Source organism: Manacus candei, unplaced genomic scaffold (genome assembly GCF_025592945.1).
Source record: "Manacus candei isolate 608988 ecotype Guabito, Panama unplaced genomic scaffold, ASM2559294v1 h1tg000035l, whole genome shotgun sequence".
Taxonomy (NCBI): domain Eukaryota; kingdom Metazoa; phylum Chordata; class Aves; order Passeriformes; family Pipridae; genus Manacus; species Manacus candei.
This window is the reverse complement of record NW_026138083.1, coordinates 1,349,468-1,369,101: the sequence shown is the minus strand read 5'-3', so window position 1 is coordinate 1,369,101 and position 19,634 is coordinate 1,349,468. Positions and strand designations below refer to the sequence as shown.

Here is a 19,634-nt window from a genome sequence, read left to right as displayed (position 1 = left end):
AACACATCCACAAGGGAAATCACTGGGATCTTCAGTTCTAGTAAGAACATCAAAAAAAGCAAAGAGATCAAAACATCCTTTCTAGTCACTATGGATGTGAGCTGCAGTGAGACAAGGAAAAAACAGGGTGAGAGGCCACACATTTCATCATCTTGTTCCAAGATTTATCTGCATTATTATGGAGAAATTTAAACCACAGTTGGTTAGATAATCCCAGTTTGAGGCAACTTATATTTATTTTAATTTATTTTAAATTACCACTGCACCTTAACCAGTTAATCCAAAGAGCATCATCTACAGCACAGAGCTGTTACAATAAACCTCTGTGTTCCAGCTCTGCCATTAAGTATTTTTGGTGAGACTACCAACAGCAGAACATGAATTTATTATTTTGCAGCTGAAAGATGAATCACAGTGTAAAGATCAGGTACCATATGGCTGTATGTAACAAGTCTCATTGTGCACAGATAACCACTGACACTTCTAAGCATTTATCTGTCTCTGGAGCTGCAATAAATTAGATACTGGCATTTTAGATGGTAAATGTTGACATCCCTGGTGTGAGGTGGCTAACACAGCAAAACTAGGAATTCTTACTTGGTGGGAACAGTGGGGCATTTATGTTTATCTCTAGTATTGGTGACAGTGGATGGAGGCACAGCAAATATCATGGAGCAGAAACATCTTTGTGCTTTGGGATGTTTCCTTCTGTCAGTATCTGGTGCTAAACCCCGAGAAGTCAAGCTTGGAAATCTCCTTTTCGTTGGAAAAATTTGTCCGGTCTATGCGGGAACTTGGGCTTCCAACTTTGCTCAGCCAGGATTTCCTGCAGGAAAAATGAGAGAGGGTTAACAGCTAACACACTGGACAGCTGGGGTTTATTCTCCTGTCATGCCTTCCACTCTTTTTTTTATTTATTTATTTATTTTGAGAGCCATAAAAAGCATCTTTCAATAAGGAAACTACCCCAAATACACTGGTTTCTCTTTTTCCTCCCTCTCTCCTTTAAAAGCAAGCCAAGCTATTTAAAAGCCACCAGTGTTTCGAGGAGTATTACACAATATTACATAAAATCACAGCTGACAAAAAGGCTAAAGCTGATTTACTGCAATGATCCCTTTTAAACACTATTAATAGCATTAAAATAGGTATAATTACCTTTGCAGATTCAATGCTATTCTTTAGCAAGGACCTAAAAAACCACTTATAATGGAAAAATTGCAGAAAACCAGAATTCCAACAGCCAGTTGATCCTCTGCTGACGACTAAAAGAATGGGAACTGAAATGAAAATTAATGAATTCAAAACCAGCAAAAGGCAGAGCAAACAAAAATCAAAATGATGTCAAAGCAACACTGATCTGTAATAAATTCTGGGTGTTACACAGGCACTCTGGATAACTGTACATCCAAACACTGGAGATGCAGCAGGTGAGTGCTTAGAGAGGGTTATTTGCAGAAAACACTTGGTCAGCATTTTTGGCTGTACTAAACTCTCAGAAATAGGAAGAAGGAAGTGTTTTAGTGTGACATATCAAAGGAGAAATGTTTCCCCACAAACACCTTTTATAATGCATAAGCAGGTATAGATACATAACTCATTAGTATTAGCAATAATCATTCATTTAAATTCTGATTTGAAGACAATGAAAGTTGCCTTATTAAGAGTCTTGCTAATTAATCCTTTACAAAAAAAAAAAATCACACTGAGCATTATAAAATGCAATATCCTTGTAGTGAGACCATTTTGTTGTCTTTATAATGACAACTGTGCTTAGAGGTTGCTTATCTTGAGCCAGTAAATCAGCGTATCACACCTGAGACACAGAAACATCTTGCTTGAGACCCCATGTGCAGGATTTTTTTTAAATCAGAGACAAATAATTTTCTCATAAATTATGCTAATCCCTCACAGATTGATCTCACCACTGGCACAGACCTGCCTTCAGTCCCATTTTAGCACTAAAATAGCAGTTCCACTTGGAAAAATGTTCTATGAAACAGAAAGCAGACCCAAATATCTCACGTTCCAAGTGGGATTCACCTCAATTCAGCACTGAGAAACTCCAGTATAAATATTTGCCACATGTTTCCACACCTTCACACCTCTTGTTCTTTGCTGTTGAGAACAACCTCCCTTCTCCCCTGCTTTAGGTGGAGCCTTCCCAGTAAGGAGTATCTGACAGGAATAAGAGTCCAGGAGTGAAACAGGACAACTCAACTTCCCATTCTGTGCAAGACAGATATTCCAAAAGAAGGAACAAGGCCTAAGGACAGACCAGTCCATTTTGTTCCATACTAGGAAAAAAAAAAAACTGAAGAGGTCCTTTTTATTTACCAGGAAAGTCTCTAATGAAGTTGGATGCCCTTGAGTGAGAAGGAAGAACATGTATTTGAGATACTGAATTAATATTCTAAAAATAGCAAAGATTATTGTTTTAATAATGTGACAACCAGAAGCGAACAGACTATTTCTTTTTCCTTCCCCACTCTGAAGGTGAATTTACCCTGGACAAAGTCAAAAGGAATATATTCCTTGTCCAGCCTTCACAGCAAAGATTTACACTTGGCTGCTTCCACCTCCCAGGCTCCACTGTGTGAAGGAATAACTGCAAACTCTGCCCAGGGCAACCTTGATCCATTCTCAGCTCCACATACTCTCCCATGAATAAGGACAGAGCACAGATTATGAAAATCCAGTTAGAGCAACCCAGCTCCATGGAAAACTCCTTATAGGATGTGTTTTATTCCTTATTTAATGCAGGAGGTAGGGCAGGAAGCTGAGGACTTTCCTCACCCATCTCCCGTCTCCCTGCTCAAGTCACAGCCCAGTCACCAATGCTATCAAAAACCACATTTTTTACAAGCTAAGCAAGCAGGAAATCAGGATTTCCTAGAAGTTACAGTTGTTTCCTCATTTATCTCAAGAGCATTAAATGTCATCTCCAATCTCTTTGCTAGCAGTGGTATTTTTAAAAATAGTATTAACTCAGGAGTACCCAGATGAACAGCTAAGATGAGGTTCTGTGCCCTCCTCTTGCTTCTCTCAGCCTTCCTAATTTCCTTTCGCTTCACATCTCCCTGTGCAGGAGATGAGCTACAAATCACCAGCACTTGGAGTTTTAGCCTGTCACTTACAGCACCCACTTTAACATTCACTGCTCCTCAGGAGTGTGAAGACATCCTCCACCCCACTTGTGTGAAGCAAACGAGGACACTCCTGTCACAGGACACCACAGGGCTTAGTCTTCAATTTTAACAGATATATCTTCAGTTTTAACAGATATATCCCTCTAAACTGGCTGCTTTGAGGAGTCCAGAACAAGCTCTTGTTCTGGACTCCTCAAAGCAGCCAGTTTAGAGGGATATATCTGAAAAGAGCCATTCCCTACCATGTTTTATTTCATGGAATGGTTTGGCTTGGAGAGACCATAAAGAACCCACCCCCTGCCATGGACAGGGACACCTTCCACTAGCCCAGGTTGCTCCAAGCCCCATCCAACCTGGCCTTGGACACTTCCAAGGATGGGGCAGCCACAGCTTCTCTGGGCAGCCTGTACCAGGGCCTCCCCTACCTCACAGAGAACAATTTCTTGCCAATATCCAATCTAAACCTACTCTCTGTCAGTTTGAAGCCATTCCCACTTGTCCTGTCACTCCAGGCCCTTGTCCAAAGTCTCTCTCCAACTCAAGCACTGCGTGTCCATAAAGTGACTCTTGGCCACAATCTGATCCCACTGAGTCAGGTCTGAGTGACACAACCTCCCTGTCCGGGGGAGAAGCCAGGCCAGCGCTCCTGAAACACTTCCCAAGCCAACCGCGCAGTTCCCTATCCCCCTCTCCGTGGGGGTTTACTCCTGGAAACCTACAAGAATTGGATCTGTCCTTCTTCCCCTTTTATCACTTCATTAGTTAAAGGAGTCTTGCTAAGCTGCGGCGGCTCATCACCGAGGCAACGGAGCTCTTCCCATTCATCACGGCACTGGAAAACAACATCTGAAGAGCTGCGTTTGCTCCACCCCACCCCGGATCCTTGCGGGAACAGCCCGCCTGGGCACAGCATTCCAAGTGGGAACACGTGCCTACCTGTTCACAGAGCCCGACCAGGTCAAACCTGGAGAGCTGTCTGGAAGTGTTAGTTAGGGAACCTCCCCCCTGCAGTGCAGAGTAATCACCGAATCGTTAAAGGGTGGAAACTACCTCCACGATCATCAAATCCAACCTTTGACCAAACACCATCATGTCAACTAAACCAGGGCACTAAGTGCCAGCATTAATAAGCACAATTAATAATGCTGGCACAGCCCTGAAAACCACTGTGCTTGGAATACTAAGGAAAAAAAGCAACCTTCTGATTTCCTGAATAAGTTTTTTTAACTCCAACCTATGCTATAAACCAGATTTCTCTAAAATAAACAGCTTCCTTGGCATTGTTCTCTGACTGAACTATTTCCCTACAATAGTTCATCTTTTATTGTATGCAGAGGCCCAAACTTTTATCCTGATATGGGAAAAATTTACAGTCCACAGTGCTAGAAAAGGAGTTGGAAGTGCCATTAATATTTATATAATATATACTGTATATATTGTACACATTATATGATATATAAAAATGCCATTAGTGCCAATACAGCATTAATACCTGGTGAACTAGACAAATTAGGAATATTCCTTTCTCTTCACCTCAAGCACAGCATCACTGAAGTGGAACAAGAGAAACGTGTGCTCTTATTTAGAGGGAGAGAAAATAAAGGCACTGGCTTGTTTATACTTGATTTCCCTTTGTTTAAGATAAAATACTGAAAAGGAGGTTGCTTTTTGAAGGTTGTATTTACATCTGTGACAGCATATAGACTAGACTTGCAAATATTTATAAAATACCTCCAAAATATTGTTGCCTTCTGCAACAGCACTGTCCAATTCTCATAAATCTTTGGTATTTCCATGTTCGCAGAGGAAACGTGGGATTCTCTCACTGCTGCCTGGAGTCTGAGCTTTTGGGAAGAGCTTTAGCCATGGCTTTCAAGCTTTTCTCTTCAATCTTTAGGGCTAGGAATATTTCACTTACAATCTGTGTTTTTATGAACCTGAAATACAGTAGGTAAAGCCTCCAATGGCCTGGGTAGTAAAGACACCTCCCAGCTGAGCACAGAGCCATTGCATTGTCCCCACACCTCTGCTCCTGCTGCCAGAGCCTAAGAGGAAAAAAGGATTCTGGAAAGAAAATTTATAAAGGTTTACTGTTGTGCAAAAGTAGCAGGAAGAACAAAACCTTGGGATTTGACAGAATTTGAAGCCGTGTGCCCTGTGAAAAAAGTCCAACCAAAACACATTTAGCAATTTAACTTGAGCAAAAGGCCCTAATAAGGGGAAGAAAACAGGTTCTGGAAGAAAACACATGAGGGATCCTGGGAAGAATATTTTGGTGCAGAACAAGACCAAGAGGACTCAAACCATATGTGCACCCCTGCAAAAGGAGGGGAAGTCGTAGAGGGAGAACAAAGCAAAGTGCAAGGGAGGGGAATTTCAGGTGGCCCCAGCAAATCCCAGCCAAGTGAGGGGTTACTCCAGAGGATTAAACCCAGGGAGCCAAAGCAGCAGGATGGAAGAATACAGCCCAACAACTGCAGGATACAGCCCAACAAGTGGGAGGGCTGGAAACCAAACAACCTGCTCAGGCGTGGGCACAGCGGCCCAGAATAGAGCTGGAGCCTGGAGGGGGTGGGAGCCTGGCTGTGCTCCCTGCTTCCCAAAAACGGGAATGGCTCAGCCCATTGGGTGTTTAACACGAGGAATGGAACTGCTCTAGAGAGGGACAGAGAGATGGTTAATCAGAACTGGTGCCTGACTGGGTGTTTTAAACACAGCTGTCAGATGGATGCTGTTAATTTGTTTATTCCTTCCTTCCCTGCTGCTCCCAGGGCCAGCATTTCCCCAGGGAATCCACGAGGAGCTTTTCCTCGAGGTACATTGGACAGTATGTCAGCAGCAAGGGCAAATTAGCAGGATCTGAGATATCTGAGATATTGTGGGACACGGGGCTGAAAAAGCCTCAAATACACGTTTTGGTGATGTATTTCTACTTATGAACTCTAGAAAAATGACTTGTATGTTACTCATCATGTTCTGGATGTTACTGGAAAGACTCTTTTGATGTTAAAGTGATCATGACTAGTTTGCATTAACACAGAATTTGGCTCTGTGCACCTCCAATTTACTTTGCCATAGATATCTGATCTATGTTAAATGTCTTCACCTATTACTTTGAAGAGGAGGAATTATCCCAGAAGGAAAGAAACCAAGCCTGGAGTTGTTTTTTTGTCATACACAGTGCCAAGATCTGTTGTGCATTTTTCCTGTTAATCGCTTTGGGAACCTTCAAGGAGAATTTAATAATTTCAACATGAGATCATAAGTATATTTTTATTAAAAGTTATCAGCATACCTCTTTGTTTAAACCATGTCAGGCAAGTCAATTTTGGCTTCTCCCTGAGAACTTATCAGAAAAATCTAAGCAACATTGCAGTCACTTGGTCCAAAGTAAAGAAGCAAATGAAAAGTAAAACCAAATTCAGCCATTCCAGTAACTTAAACAAGCTCTTCTGTCCACACTGACCTACAGAAAGCACAAGACAAAGGGAATTTCCATTTAAGCTTGTCTTCCCAGGGCAGTAAACATCCCAGAAAGCCAGGAGCAGCCAAAAGGCCCATTGTATTTTCTCTCTGTAATCCATCTGCCTCTACAGGAGACAAGTTGGCTCCCCAGGCAGAGCAGGAATTTTGGCAGGAATTTTGGCTAACCCCACTCACTGCACAGAATGCCACTGCAAGTTCATCCCCCAGCTATTGAATCCAAGGCCACGGGAAGCTGGAATGAGGAGGAACTGTTGCTGTTGGGTACCAAGGAAAGCTGCTGGGAAAGGAAAGCTCAGCACCATCATCCCCCAAACTGTACCCAGGGCAGACAGGGTACTGCAGAGTGAAAGAGGGGGGAAAGGACTCCTGCCTCTGACCAACTTCCACCTCAAAGTGTCCCTTAAACCCTCCCCTTGGCCATTCCAGAGCCCTGCAAGGCCACAATGAATCACCACACTTGACCAGTTCAGCCCCACAAAAACCCCTGCTGTTACACAGCCTGGCAAAATCCCAACAGCCACCGGTCCAGAGGACAAGTCCAACCAGGAATCTGTTCCCTGGCACCCAGGTTCAGCCACAGCAGCACCAGCACACCCACACTGCCACACTTGCTGCATCCTCGGTGTAGCTGAGAGATTTACACAGAAAGAAAGAACAGATGAATTTATTATGCAAGAACTAAAAATAATGCCAGACCAAATCAGGGTGAATTCCTTCAATCCCCACTGGGATCCTGCTATTTTCCTCAAAAGTCTCCCTTACTTTACAGATCTCTTTGGATTGTTAAAAGACTGAAAAAAAACCCAAGAAAGCTCACTGAGAAGCTGCCATTTCCAATTTAAACCTTAAAGGGAAGCATCACCATTTTGTAGAGCACTGAGCAAGACTGAGGGACAATATTTAACATTTCCAGTGACCATATATAAATTTACCTTTCCCTAAAATGCCTACTGAAATAATCACAAGCCAACAGGTCAGCTCACAACAGAGAATTTCAGGTTTCTTTTCAACTCTGGCTTGCAGAAGTGTTGAAATGTTCTTGTTAAGCATTCAGCCAGCTCAGCTCCATTTTTTCCCCTTGATTTTACACTGTGTAACTCAATTTGTTGATTTAAATTGCACACTTTCCAAGGAAGCAGCTACACCCAGCTTTTTAACCTCCAACCTCGAGCTGCCTTTTTCAAAGCAACTGTGATACAACACAGACATTTCAGAATCTGAATAAAAAGGACAGGAAAAGGTTTTAATAACATTCTATTAGAGCACAACTGCACGAGAAAACAAGTGGTTTACACTTAGTTAACAGTTTGCTAAAGTTTTATAAGCTGAGAAAATCTGAGCTTTGTCAAGACTTTACTTCCAAGATGCTCTATTTTTTTTGGCATTACAAATATAGCTGCAATAAGAGGGAAGCAGAAGATTGCTGTGAGGATGTTACAGCTCCTCTGTTCTCTCCTTGAGAGGAGCTCCTGGAGGTTTCCAGCCCCCCAGAGGTGCCCCCAGCAGTGCCCCCAGCACGGTGGTTACAGGGAAGGGGGCACTGCACCTGCCATGCACGAGATGCACAGACAATATTCCCTGGGAAGAACATCCCCTTTGTTACCAGGCACTAGGATATGTATTATTTATTGTTTCCATCACACTCTTCCCCAAAGGCACCCTGTCCCAGCTGCCCTGAGGTGCCTCCAGACACAACAGCCCGAGGCAGGGGAGGCCCCAGGGTGGGATGTGCCAGGCTGTCCCCGTGGAAGGGCAGACAGACCTCCTGGCACCAACTGCTTTCTTCCACACTGGCACAGCCCAAGGAATTGTACTTCATTTACAGCAAGAGAACTGTTCTCCTTCTTCAACACATTGCTTCTTTAGGATGTTTTTCTCATGACTTGACACACGTTCAAAATACCATTTGTGACAGATCTAATATAAAAAAAAAAAAAAATCTCCTTTTCCCCTGGCTTTTTAAGTTCCATAAAGTTATCATTTCACTTTATTAAATACTATTAAATACCTCACCTTAAGAAGCCTTCCAAGCCCTGATCCCAAACCTCTCCAACAGAAGGGATGCTGGATAGATCAGCTCAATCCCAAACAAGAGAACCAGATGTAACTCTCAACCTGATCTCCTCCATGCCAACACCACCCCAGCCAGCTCTGTAACATCTCTAATTGTTGGGCTTGATATTTTCTATTAATACTAAAAAACCTTGATAAAAGAAAGATTTCTTGAGTGCAGCACCCCGAGGGCACAGCCCATGCTGGGGTCTCTGCACTGTCACTCTGGATGTGCTCACTGAGGAGAAAAACACCCGGAGAGCTCCAAGGAAGCCAGCAGAGCATGAACAAGGATCCTGGGTCAATGTTTCTTTGTGTAAAGAAAACTGTTCAACAAGGCCCTTAATACTTGCTGAAATAAGATCTGATACGTGTTCTTGCTGTTCCTTGGCTCCTGTGCTGTACTACAGCATGTTTTCATGAACCTGCTCTGCAGGCTGTGCACCTGAAAATATCTTCCTATTTGTTTGCAACAGTGACAAAAATGCATCAAGAAATAGATTACTTTCTAGGAAAAAAAACAAATCCTTTTCCCTACAAAGTAAACCCAGACTGGGAATCCCAAGCTATCACCCTCTCAAGGTAGGGATGGTTTTTGCCACTTGAAGTTCCCACTTACAACCAGATTTACTTTATTACTGAGGATGATTGGCTTGATCTTTCCACCTGACCCTCCCATTTGTTTTGGACATTTCCCTGCTGACTCCGAATCTGCCCTTTAACAGCACATGCTTTTGCTGCTGAGAGTTTCAGACTTCAGAAAGTACAATAAAAGCAGAATTCTACTAAAGGCAGCATCTTATTCCTACTAAAGCCAACAGTAACACTCGTAATGAGCGCAGGGAGATAGGTTTGACCTTTTTTACAAGATTTACACAGAGAGCTACAAATACTTACAAGAAATAAACATCTAAGAAAGCCCAAGTCAAATAAAGCATCTTGGAAAGAAAACTGTTGCACACTGTTTCCAAGCATTCCTAAATAAGTCCTGTCAAAAACTGTTCATGAGCACCTCCTCCTGCACCCGTTTTTACTTTTGTTGCCTATGCTTTATAATTTCTTAATATACAGCAGGTTTGGATATCTCAAGATGCTTGGTAAGAAAAGAATTATTGGCACAAAGTATAAATGTGCTCCTAAACCCCATCTTGCCTTTCCCCCCCCCATCTTCCCTTCAAGCTTCAGGGGCTGTCAAGAAGTATCAGACATGTCATTTGTTTTCTGACATTTATGCCATTTTCTTCCTTTCCCTCCCCCCCTTTTTTTGAAGTTCTCTGTTGTGATGTGAACTGAGAGCTACGAAAAAAATCCTGGAAAAACCATGAATTTCGCTATTGGCTAATTTTACTGAAATTTATGTGCAAATATTTCATTAACCTTATGCTTGACAAAGCTCAGGGTTTGTAGCTAATTGCCTCATTGGGACACAACAGGGTGAGTATGGAATGCTACCAGGCAAATCAAGGTTCTCCACTTGGAAACAAAATTTTCTTTTCCATTACAAAGCTCGCACACAACCCAGAGAAAGGGCTTTCCAAGAGCATTCATGGGTTCAGGACTATAGCACAAGGTTATTTCTTCCTTAGAACTGAAAAAAAATAAGTCAAACGAAAACTCAACTTGTTTCAAAATAAACTTTGAGTTCATTGGTGCTTCCAGTGACAAAGATTTCCAAAGGCAGGGAGCTGGAATGGAGGAGAAGACATTGAAGCATTCCTAGAATAAAACCTCTCAAAAGGCTCTTGGAATTCACTCATGGTTGGTTTGGCCATTTTTAAGTACAGAGAGAATAAAAGATGTTTTCCTTCAAGACCTGAGAAGTAAAACAAACAAAACTAATAATTTATAGGAGGAGTTATGCCAACTCACAAACATTAGAGTACGATTGGGGGAGCTGTTCTAAAACAATCACTTCACAGAGCCCATGTCAGAGCAGTTCATGTCATCGTGCAGTTCGTAAAAACAAGAAAAAACCCCAGTCCAAACACTATAGAAATGCTATCAGTTAAAGATGAACTTCACAACAGCTGCAACGAAATTCAGGACAGGGCATATGTGGGATGGAAAGAGTGGTTGGAACAGATCTGCCTCCAGACAGAGACACCGAAAGCCTTCAGAATTCCCATTCTGAGATAAGCAAGGCCTGGTTTTTGAGAATATTTATGATCCCGTGACAGATTTCAGCACCAGACAGATAGAACAGAGCAGGAAGGAGCTCAGAGCACATCACTCCTGCGAGGCACATTCCAAGTGCAGAGTCAGGCTTTCATTCCTCACTTCCCACTGAATCCTTCTCCCGGTGTTTGGAGAAATAAGTGGTTGCTTATTCTGCTGGAATTTTCATTAGCAAACACACGTGCAAAGACTTCTGAAGGAGCACAAGTGCTGGGATTGCAAAAAGAAGAGAAATACCCCTACCTGGGGCAAATCTGCATTTGTACACAGCCCAGAAAAGGATATATAAGGAGTCAATCTTTGCTCTGACAACTCCACACAGAATATAGTAACTATACATAGGTTTCCAATTCAGAAGATATGCATTTTGAAAATAAAACATGGCTTCAAACTCCTGCATACCACAGTGCCTTAATCTCCAGAGCACATCTCCTCTTGGAGACACACTAACTGTATTATTTTAGCACCCAGTTCCTCCAGCAGACTGGAAACCCTGGCATTTGGAAGCCAACAGATGTCAAGATCCAGTCCCCAAGGATTCTAGGAATTCATTAGACAATGAACACTTGCAATGCTGATTCTAAGCATTGAACACATACAGTGCCATAAACAGCCCAGGATCAGTTGTTGCCTCACTTTTCATTGCAATGCTGGGAATTTACCCACAGAACTTGGAAAAATTATTACATAAATAATTCAAATTTTGTCAACCACATGTCTAACTCCCCTGCCCTGGTAGGAAACTCTCAGTGCACTGTGTAGCCCCAATAAAGCCAGAGCACTGTTCCAAGTTCAGAATTCCCACAGGGAACTCAGCTCTCCTGTTGCTTTGCTCCAGGACAAAGGCAGCATAAGAACTGCAGGAGTTATTAGGAAGGTGCCTGCAAGTAGAGAAGTGGATCTTTACCAGAGAACAACTTTCTCTCACAATATAAAGCAGCAGAAAGGACTGATTTAATTAAAGCAGTGCACCCACTTTGGCTTTAAACTTAGTACAGGATGTCACAGTCTTGCCTACATGGGTTTTTTTGTTTACTGAAACAATGGAAACAAGAGCCCAGGATTCAAGCATTGACAGATCTCTTACTACTCTGGTACTAACCCTTCTGTCCTTTCCTTCTCCTTTGTCTCCATGACAGAAACAACCTTTATTCCTTTATGTGATTTTGCTTATTTATCCACGTATTCTGATACAGTACATAAGTACTACCATGCTTCCTTAATTCTTAATCCCCTCAAATGGATAAAATTCTGCATTTCAGCTTTAAATATGATTATTTCAAGCCTGTTTTTAACTGTTGGACATCGCTGATGACTTACCTCTCCAATGACAGAAGGCAAACCCCCAAAATTCATAAGTATTGTTGGGTCCATTTCTTAAGAGTCCTTTATCTTTGAGGTGTATGTTAAGATCAGTTCAGTGACACCTATGAAATCTAAGCACTAAAACAGCTTCCTATTCAGGATATTAATTTATAAATCTTTTTAAGCCAAGAGCCTGAACCCTTACAGATATACACCCCAAAAATTGCTAATATATCTAACTTAAGGATGAAGTATTCTGATTTATAAAATCTGGGTTTAGCTCCTCACACAAGAAATCCAGCAGGAACTTGAAGAGGCAACGCCCTTTTTAGTCCAGACAAAAAGCAACGTGATCACAGCTGAGATCCAGAATATTTCATTAAATATTAATATCTGCTGCTTTGCTCCTACAGCAGCAGTGAAGTGATAAAAGTAAAGCCAAAAAAAAACCCGCCCAACTAATCAAAGTGTAGCTGCTGGATGAGAAATAAGCCTTGGCCTCCTCTCCCTGCATTCCAAGGTGAGTTACAGCACCAGGCCCATCCACTGCTCCTCAGCTGTGCCTGGAGAGGGACAAAGAGCTTGGAATTGCTGGAGCAGCTTCTCTGCAGAAGCCCCAGCACTGCTGGATCCTGATGCTGGATGGCACCAAGAACTGGGTCAAGGGATGGCAGTTGCCCACCTTTCACAAAATGCAAGCCTCTGACTTTATCAGGAAAGAAGTCACACATTTTTCCCAGATGTACAGTTGATGCAGCACTGGTGTGACCAGCAAACACCAACTGACCAAACCCTGAAGCAACAGGGAAGACAATGGAATCTATTGAACCTAAATATATACACAACCCTCACAAGATTAATTAATACTGAACAGGGAGAGCCCCAAGGAGAACAAATTAGCAGAACAGCGAACTATGCATAAACAATTTGAGGCCTTTATCTGCACAGCTCACTTTAATGCAGTTCCATTTACCACGAGCACACAGGTCAGGAACACTGCCAGGGCTGCAGCTCTAACAGGAACCAGAAGAGCTCAGAGCTGCCACGTTCAGACTGCACAGCCCCACGGTTCTGATGGAAACCTGGCTGCACACCAGCCCCAGACACACTCTGAGGGGCACGAGGGAGCACTTCACTTACATATGGACCAATCTGTCTGTCTCTCCAGTTTTTCTTTCTCTATTCCCCTCACAAGCAGAGCTGGTTAGCACCACCTCAAGTCTGCTGAGGAGGTTCCTTGGTTGCTGGGGAGGTTGTAGAAGGCAGGAGTAACATCTGCACCGCACAGTCTGACATCAGGGGTGAAACCTGAGACAGAACATCTCCAGGGTGTGAATGGAAGATCAGGTGACAGGGAACAAACCTCCCTTTGCATTCATATGCTCAAATATGGGAGCAAGAGAACCGAAGAACTAGGTACACTTTCCACTCCTGTGCTTCTATAAAAATACTTTTGTAGGCTGATCCCAAGTAGCAGCTCTCAAAGCAGGGGATTTTTATGTAAAAATGTGATAAAGGGCCTAAATCTGTTCTATGATGTTACTATGCAACATTCAAATTGCACTCCTTCCTCATATGTGCTGGAAGCAAACCCAGTTTTAAAGAAAACTTCAAGTCCCAAGCAATTCCTTATTACTTACAGCTCTTCAGGGCACCTCAGTGAGTCCTGGGAGAGGCTGTGTTTGCCATGGAATGCAAAACACTTCCCTTATGGCAAAATTCCTTCAGATAATGAAACTGTTGCATGACAGATGCTGCCTAGAGAATACAAATCATCCCAGCTCATCAAAAGAATTTTTTTGAAAGCAAATTATTCCTCATTAATTATTACTTTATATACATTCACCACTTTTAACAGCCATTTCAGATGAGTTTGTGTCTCTTCGACTGATACTCAGCCCTATGAAATAACACAAAATAAATGAGGCATAACTATAAAAGCCACGTTGTACCATGTTCCTTCCAGGAATCTCAATCAGAAACACAGGGCCTTCAGCAAACCCCCTAAAAATCCCAAACCAAGAATTTTTATTTTCCAGGAGTTCCAAAGCATTTTGAGCTGCCAAGTGGAATTAGGCACCAAAAAAAAAAAAACAACAAACCTGTTAATATGTTAGAACCAACCCCCCTCCCCAGTAATTAACAAGTTATTTATTGAGCTCTTTAAGAAATCCAGGTCTGTCTCACCCTTCATCTGCAATTATCTTCATTATGAAGTACAAATTCTTCAGGCCTCTGCATATTTAAAATCCTTCAGTAACTGTCTCCCACCTGAGATGATGCAAATGAAATCCAAATCCAGTTTAACAAGCCACGATGCTCTGTCTGGTGTCTGTTCTACTGCCATGCTGAATGTATTTTCCCTTTTAAAACTGATGTCTCAATAATACAGACCAGATCTCCAAATGACTAAGAATACCAAACAGCTTGGTTCTTCAGTGATGTTTGGCATTTTTATTCTCTCCAATTTATTAAAGAAAATCCTGGGAAATTATATTAGTAAGGTACTGATACACATTCTAAAAATGAAAAAATCATGGGGTGCTTTCTTTTGCCCCAGAAAAAGCACTGAAGGCTTTGCAGTTAATGCAATTAGTTAGGATGCAACTATAAATCAGATTCAGCTGAGAAGTACGTGACATTTCATCCACAGATTCAGACATACAAAAATATGAACTCTGATCCAAACAAGTAGGGACATGCAAAACCCAATATATTTCTTTCAGAAGAGTTTTACCTACATTGGTGTACTACTGTTACTGTGCCTAAATTGTAACAACCCCTGCACAACACTAAGGGCAGAACTACTGTTGTTTTAATACTTTAATCTGACAGAATTAGAGTAGAATGCAAGACACCTTCATGGAAATAGTTCTTTGATATTCCCAACTGGAGTCAAGTTCATCTCACACAGACACTAATTAAACCATTTTAAACACTGCTCAAGTAGAAAAAAGAAAAGCTTTTGCACTCTGGGGCCTCAGAAGAGGCCGATGAGGAGACACAAGACTGGGGTCGTAACACAGGGGAAGAGGTTGATTCAATGAGCAAAGGAGTTATATAGTTAGTAACAATTACTAGTTGCTCTGTGACTAGAAAATTCCATGTATCCCACTGAATGCTGCATTCCCAGCAGGACTTAGTCACATTCACTCCTAAACAGTTACCAGGAGTGCTGGCTCTGCAGTGGCAGGGTGGGAAAGGCTCCTCACTTCAACCAGATCTGGCAGAAATAGTATTTGAAAAGAAGGAAAGAGATTAGGAACGAAGAACTGGAACAAGTTTCTCTGCATTTTTATGAATTATATTTATATCAGGAACTGGAGTGACAGGACAAAGGGGAATGGCTTCAAACTGACAGAGGGTGGGCTTAGAATGGATATGGGGAAGGAATCCTTCCCTGTGAGGGAGGGCAGGCCCTGGCACAGGTTGCCCAGAGAAGCTGTGGCTACCCCATCCTTGAAAATGTCCAAGGCCAGGTTGGATGGCACCTACAACATTCCAAATAGCAAGAAACAGCTACCAACACCACATTAATGGGGATCTTAAACTGCTGTTCAGCAACTAGAAAGTATTTCTACCTAATTCTTTCCACCTTCTCACTCCACGCTGTTGAAACATCATTTTCCATTTAAGCTGTCAACCAGCTTTCCTAAAAATCAAAGGGTTTAATTACACTTGGCAACCCCAAAGCTGCTGTCTCATTTGGAATGAGTCTTCTTCAACTTTAGCCACCAAAAGAAGATGAACATTTAAATTCATCCCTTTTCTCATGGCACTGACTCCCCTGCAAAGCAGCTGGAAAGCAGCATTCTGGCAGCGTAGTTGGTGAGAGAAATATCTAGAAGGCACCAAACAGCAACTTCTACATATGCAAGTAGATTGACATCTAGTGTGAAAACACTGAACTACAGAGCCTCTACTGCACATCAACGAGGATTAATTTCAGTAAAATATATACATAGTTGTTTCAGTGACAAGAGAATCAAATCCTCCAAACACAACACCCTTAAAGTTGTCTTTTTTTTTTTTTTCAGATAGATACCCAGAGCCAAAAGTGTTGTACCAGTGCCTGAGGAAGTGCAGCTTCCAGCAGAGCAGAGATGAGATGCCAGCAGAGAAACCAGAAAAAGGAAATGAGGAAAATCAGGGAAGGAACTCTGATATGAGCACCGAGACAGAGGAGCACAGGCCAGCTGATCGAGGAGAAGGTTTCCCCCAGGTCTGGATAAGGTGAAGTAGAAGACTCAGAGACAAAGGCCTGTATGATTCAATATTAGAATTTATGCCTGAAAAAGATCTTGGATGCTTTCACTTGACTCAAAGACTGATGAGGAGTGGTGTCAATAGTCTCTTTAGCAAAAGGAATAGAGGCAGAAAAGACAGTCTGTGTATTGCAGAAGAGATAAATAAAAGGCTTTTCATAGTCATTCCACTCCCTGCTATCAGCATCATTATCCCAGAATTCAGCTTATTAAATATATTTAGACAAAGGTATTTTCATTCCTGTGAAATCATCTTAGAAGTCACCTTTTTGTTCTCACCAGTACTGGTGGCATTGGCAGATATTTTCATTCCTTCAGCCCTTTCAGACCTATTTGCACATTCTTGCCTGCAGTAATTTGGTAAAAGCAATATCTGAAAGTAGTATTTTAAAAAGCTGATAGAAGAGCATCCACACAAGAGCTCCCAACTCATTCATAACTCATTTTCTACAATATTATTAGGATTACATCTGACTCAAACCCAAAAGCACCAATGATTAATTGTATCCCGATAACCCACTGCCCAAACTGATGGTTAATTGCCAAAATTAATTATTTTTGCTGAGTAAATATGATTCCTTATCATGACATTGACTCAATGTGTTACTCATTAAACAACTGACAATTCCTGCTGTTGTGGATACGACCAAAGGGTTGTTTGCACTCCGGAAAACTCAGGACTCGAGGGAGCCTCTGCCTGATGAGTCAGGATTGAGCCATGACTTCAGGATAAGCTCTGGAAATGGTAAATACATCTGGAAAAATGAAACCAGTGCTGCTCCCTGGGCCGTTTTCGCGAGGGCGCAGGACTCAGCTACACACTGAGCAAAACTTTCCTGACAGTAACGACACTGTACACGCCAAGTCAACTGGAAAATGGTTTCTTGGCACCACTTAAACCCTACAGAGCTCGAAAGGGGAAGCTAAGGAGAACTCACTCAACGCCCAGAGACCCTGCCAATCTCCAATGTATCCAGCCTTGCTGCCCAAGCCAAGGATTTTCAGAAATTACAAATAAAAAAAATCTGAACCTCGTCCATTTTTGTTTTGTGCTTGAAACCAAACAGCGTGAAACTTAACTGGAGAAACATCCAATAAAGGTCCCTGACTGCACCAGGCTGCTGCAGGGACACACTGAAAACAAGGGGAAGTTACACTGTTTAGGAACACAACATTTCAGTTTGTTTTCCTTGATTGTCTGACAGATCCAGGGAGTTTCCTTCTGCCTCTTTCCCTCCACCACACCTGACACTACACGTGGATCTGGAGCTCAGCACGGCACTTCTCAAGTTCATTCCTACCAAAAGGAGTTGGTGCTTCATCTCACTCAGCCAGAGGAACAGAAACACACCACAAACCAGGAATTAAAGACATTTTAGTTCAATTACCTTTTACATCCCTGCATCCTGAGATACAAAACCTCCACAGCCCCAAGAAAGACTGCAGGAGATGAAGAAAGGATGGAATGTGGACACATCCAGAAGTAACACAAGATTCCCACTGTGGAGAATTTTAGGGCCCCCTCCCTGGATTCAGAGAAGGCTCTGGCTGAACATTTCCCAGAAAAAAAAAATTCAGATTTCAGTTGAACCAACTGATCCAGGACCTAGTTTTCTTATTTGGCATTACCGTCACACCGAGTCTGATTAAAAGAAATAAGACAAATATATCATGGCTTTACTTGAACATAATTGTTTTCTTTATTTTTACCATCCTTTTTTCTTTATTAGGGAAAACTAGACACCAGGACAAAGCGTGCAATGAACCTGAACAGAACAAGAAATACCTGGAAATTATTCACAATACTCTTACTATCTCATTTTCACTAAAGGTTAAAAATCACAAGACCAGTTGAAATCTTAAACCAAAACTCAGATGCTTTGCTTACCTTTGGGTTTTGGCATTATCTCAGTGCCAACTTGCTCTGCAATATGTAACACTGAAAGCTTTTCTTTAAAATGGAATTCCAGTTCCTATGTAACAGTTTTGTACCAAGCATTGGGGCCTTGAGAAACAGTATTGTCACAAAAACATTGTTATCGGTGCAGTCAATCAAGATGCTATCACTGAGTCATTAGTGAATTATATGCCAGTGAGCCTGAAAAAAAAGGTTTAAAAAGCACTGGTCTCTATAGAGCTCACTAACTAAAAACTAACCTCCCTTTCTTTCTAGACTTTTTTTTATTCACCAACTGAATCACACCAGAAGTTACTTGCTAGAGCAATAGCCCTCTTGGCATAATTTCTTAAGTTATAACCTTGTCTCCCAAAGAAATTTAATTTTTAACCTTTCTTAAAAAAAGAAAAATAGAAAAAAAACTTTTCATCAAGAGTCATATGCTCTGAAAAAACCCTTCAGGAGGCTCTCTATTTTTTTATTTATCACTAGAGAGCTTAAATTTCATCAAGGCAGAATGTCTTTGTCATCCAGTCGCTCTGCCACACTACAGTGGTATAAATATAACCAAAAACCTCAACATAAATTGCCACAAGAGGATCTTGCTTCCTGTCAAGCTGGAGTGGAGCCAGGACACAAAGTGCTCCTGGATTTCAGTGTCTGCTGGGCTCCAGACAGCTGCTTTTTCTGTTGCAGAGGAACAGAATCATGGACACAGAAATAAAAATACCTGCTTCTCCTCCTTATCTTGGTTTGGTTTTTTGAGCTGGTTAAGGAACCAGAACTAATCTATTCTTTTATGCCAGCATTTAGCATCCTTCACCTTATTCCTTCCTCTTCAGCAAACCCCAGGATCGCTGTGTAAGAGCTACACAGGGGATCCATTATTCTTGCCTAGCCTGGGGGGGACACAGCACAGCCCTTCCATTTTGTCCTCCTGGATTTAGAAGTAACCTTGAGATTAATTCCCAAAGCCATTGGCACCTTCCAGTGCTGATCCCCTCTAAGAGGGGAGAGGCAGGGTGGGAACAGGGTTACCAAGCACAATGCCCTAAACAAGTGGCATCAACAGTACCTTGAAGCGGACTGTGTGTTCCACCCTGGGCAGCCCAGGGCACCTCTGGGTGTTCCTTTCCCCACTGAAGGATTTGCCTGATCCCCTGACAGCTCAACACGCCCATCCTGGGCTGTATTTTAAGAGGTGTAGATCAGAGAACTTATCCCCACCTAGAGACAGCTGTTCACCACTAACACTCGCTACATACCAGGTGTGACTCCACTGACATCAACACATTGCTGAAGGAA

At 42.1% G+C, this 19,634-nt stretch overlaps 1 protein-coding gene across 1 annotated transcript in view; it reads right to left on the bottom strand.

The window, feature by feature from the left end:
* Window positions 1-203: 203 nt before the first annotated feature.
* Window positions 204-19,634, bottom strand: part of ACYP2 (acylphosphatase 2) — a 32,410-nt gene continuing 12,979 nt past the window's right edge. The window contains exon 4 of the mRNA XM_051792850.1: window positions 204-826. Within this exon, the coding sequence (XP_051648810.1) occupies window positions 712-826 (115 nt within the window). The 3' untranslated portion in view covers window positions 204-711. The remainder of the gene's footprint in view (window positions 827-19,634) is intronic.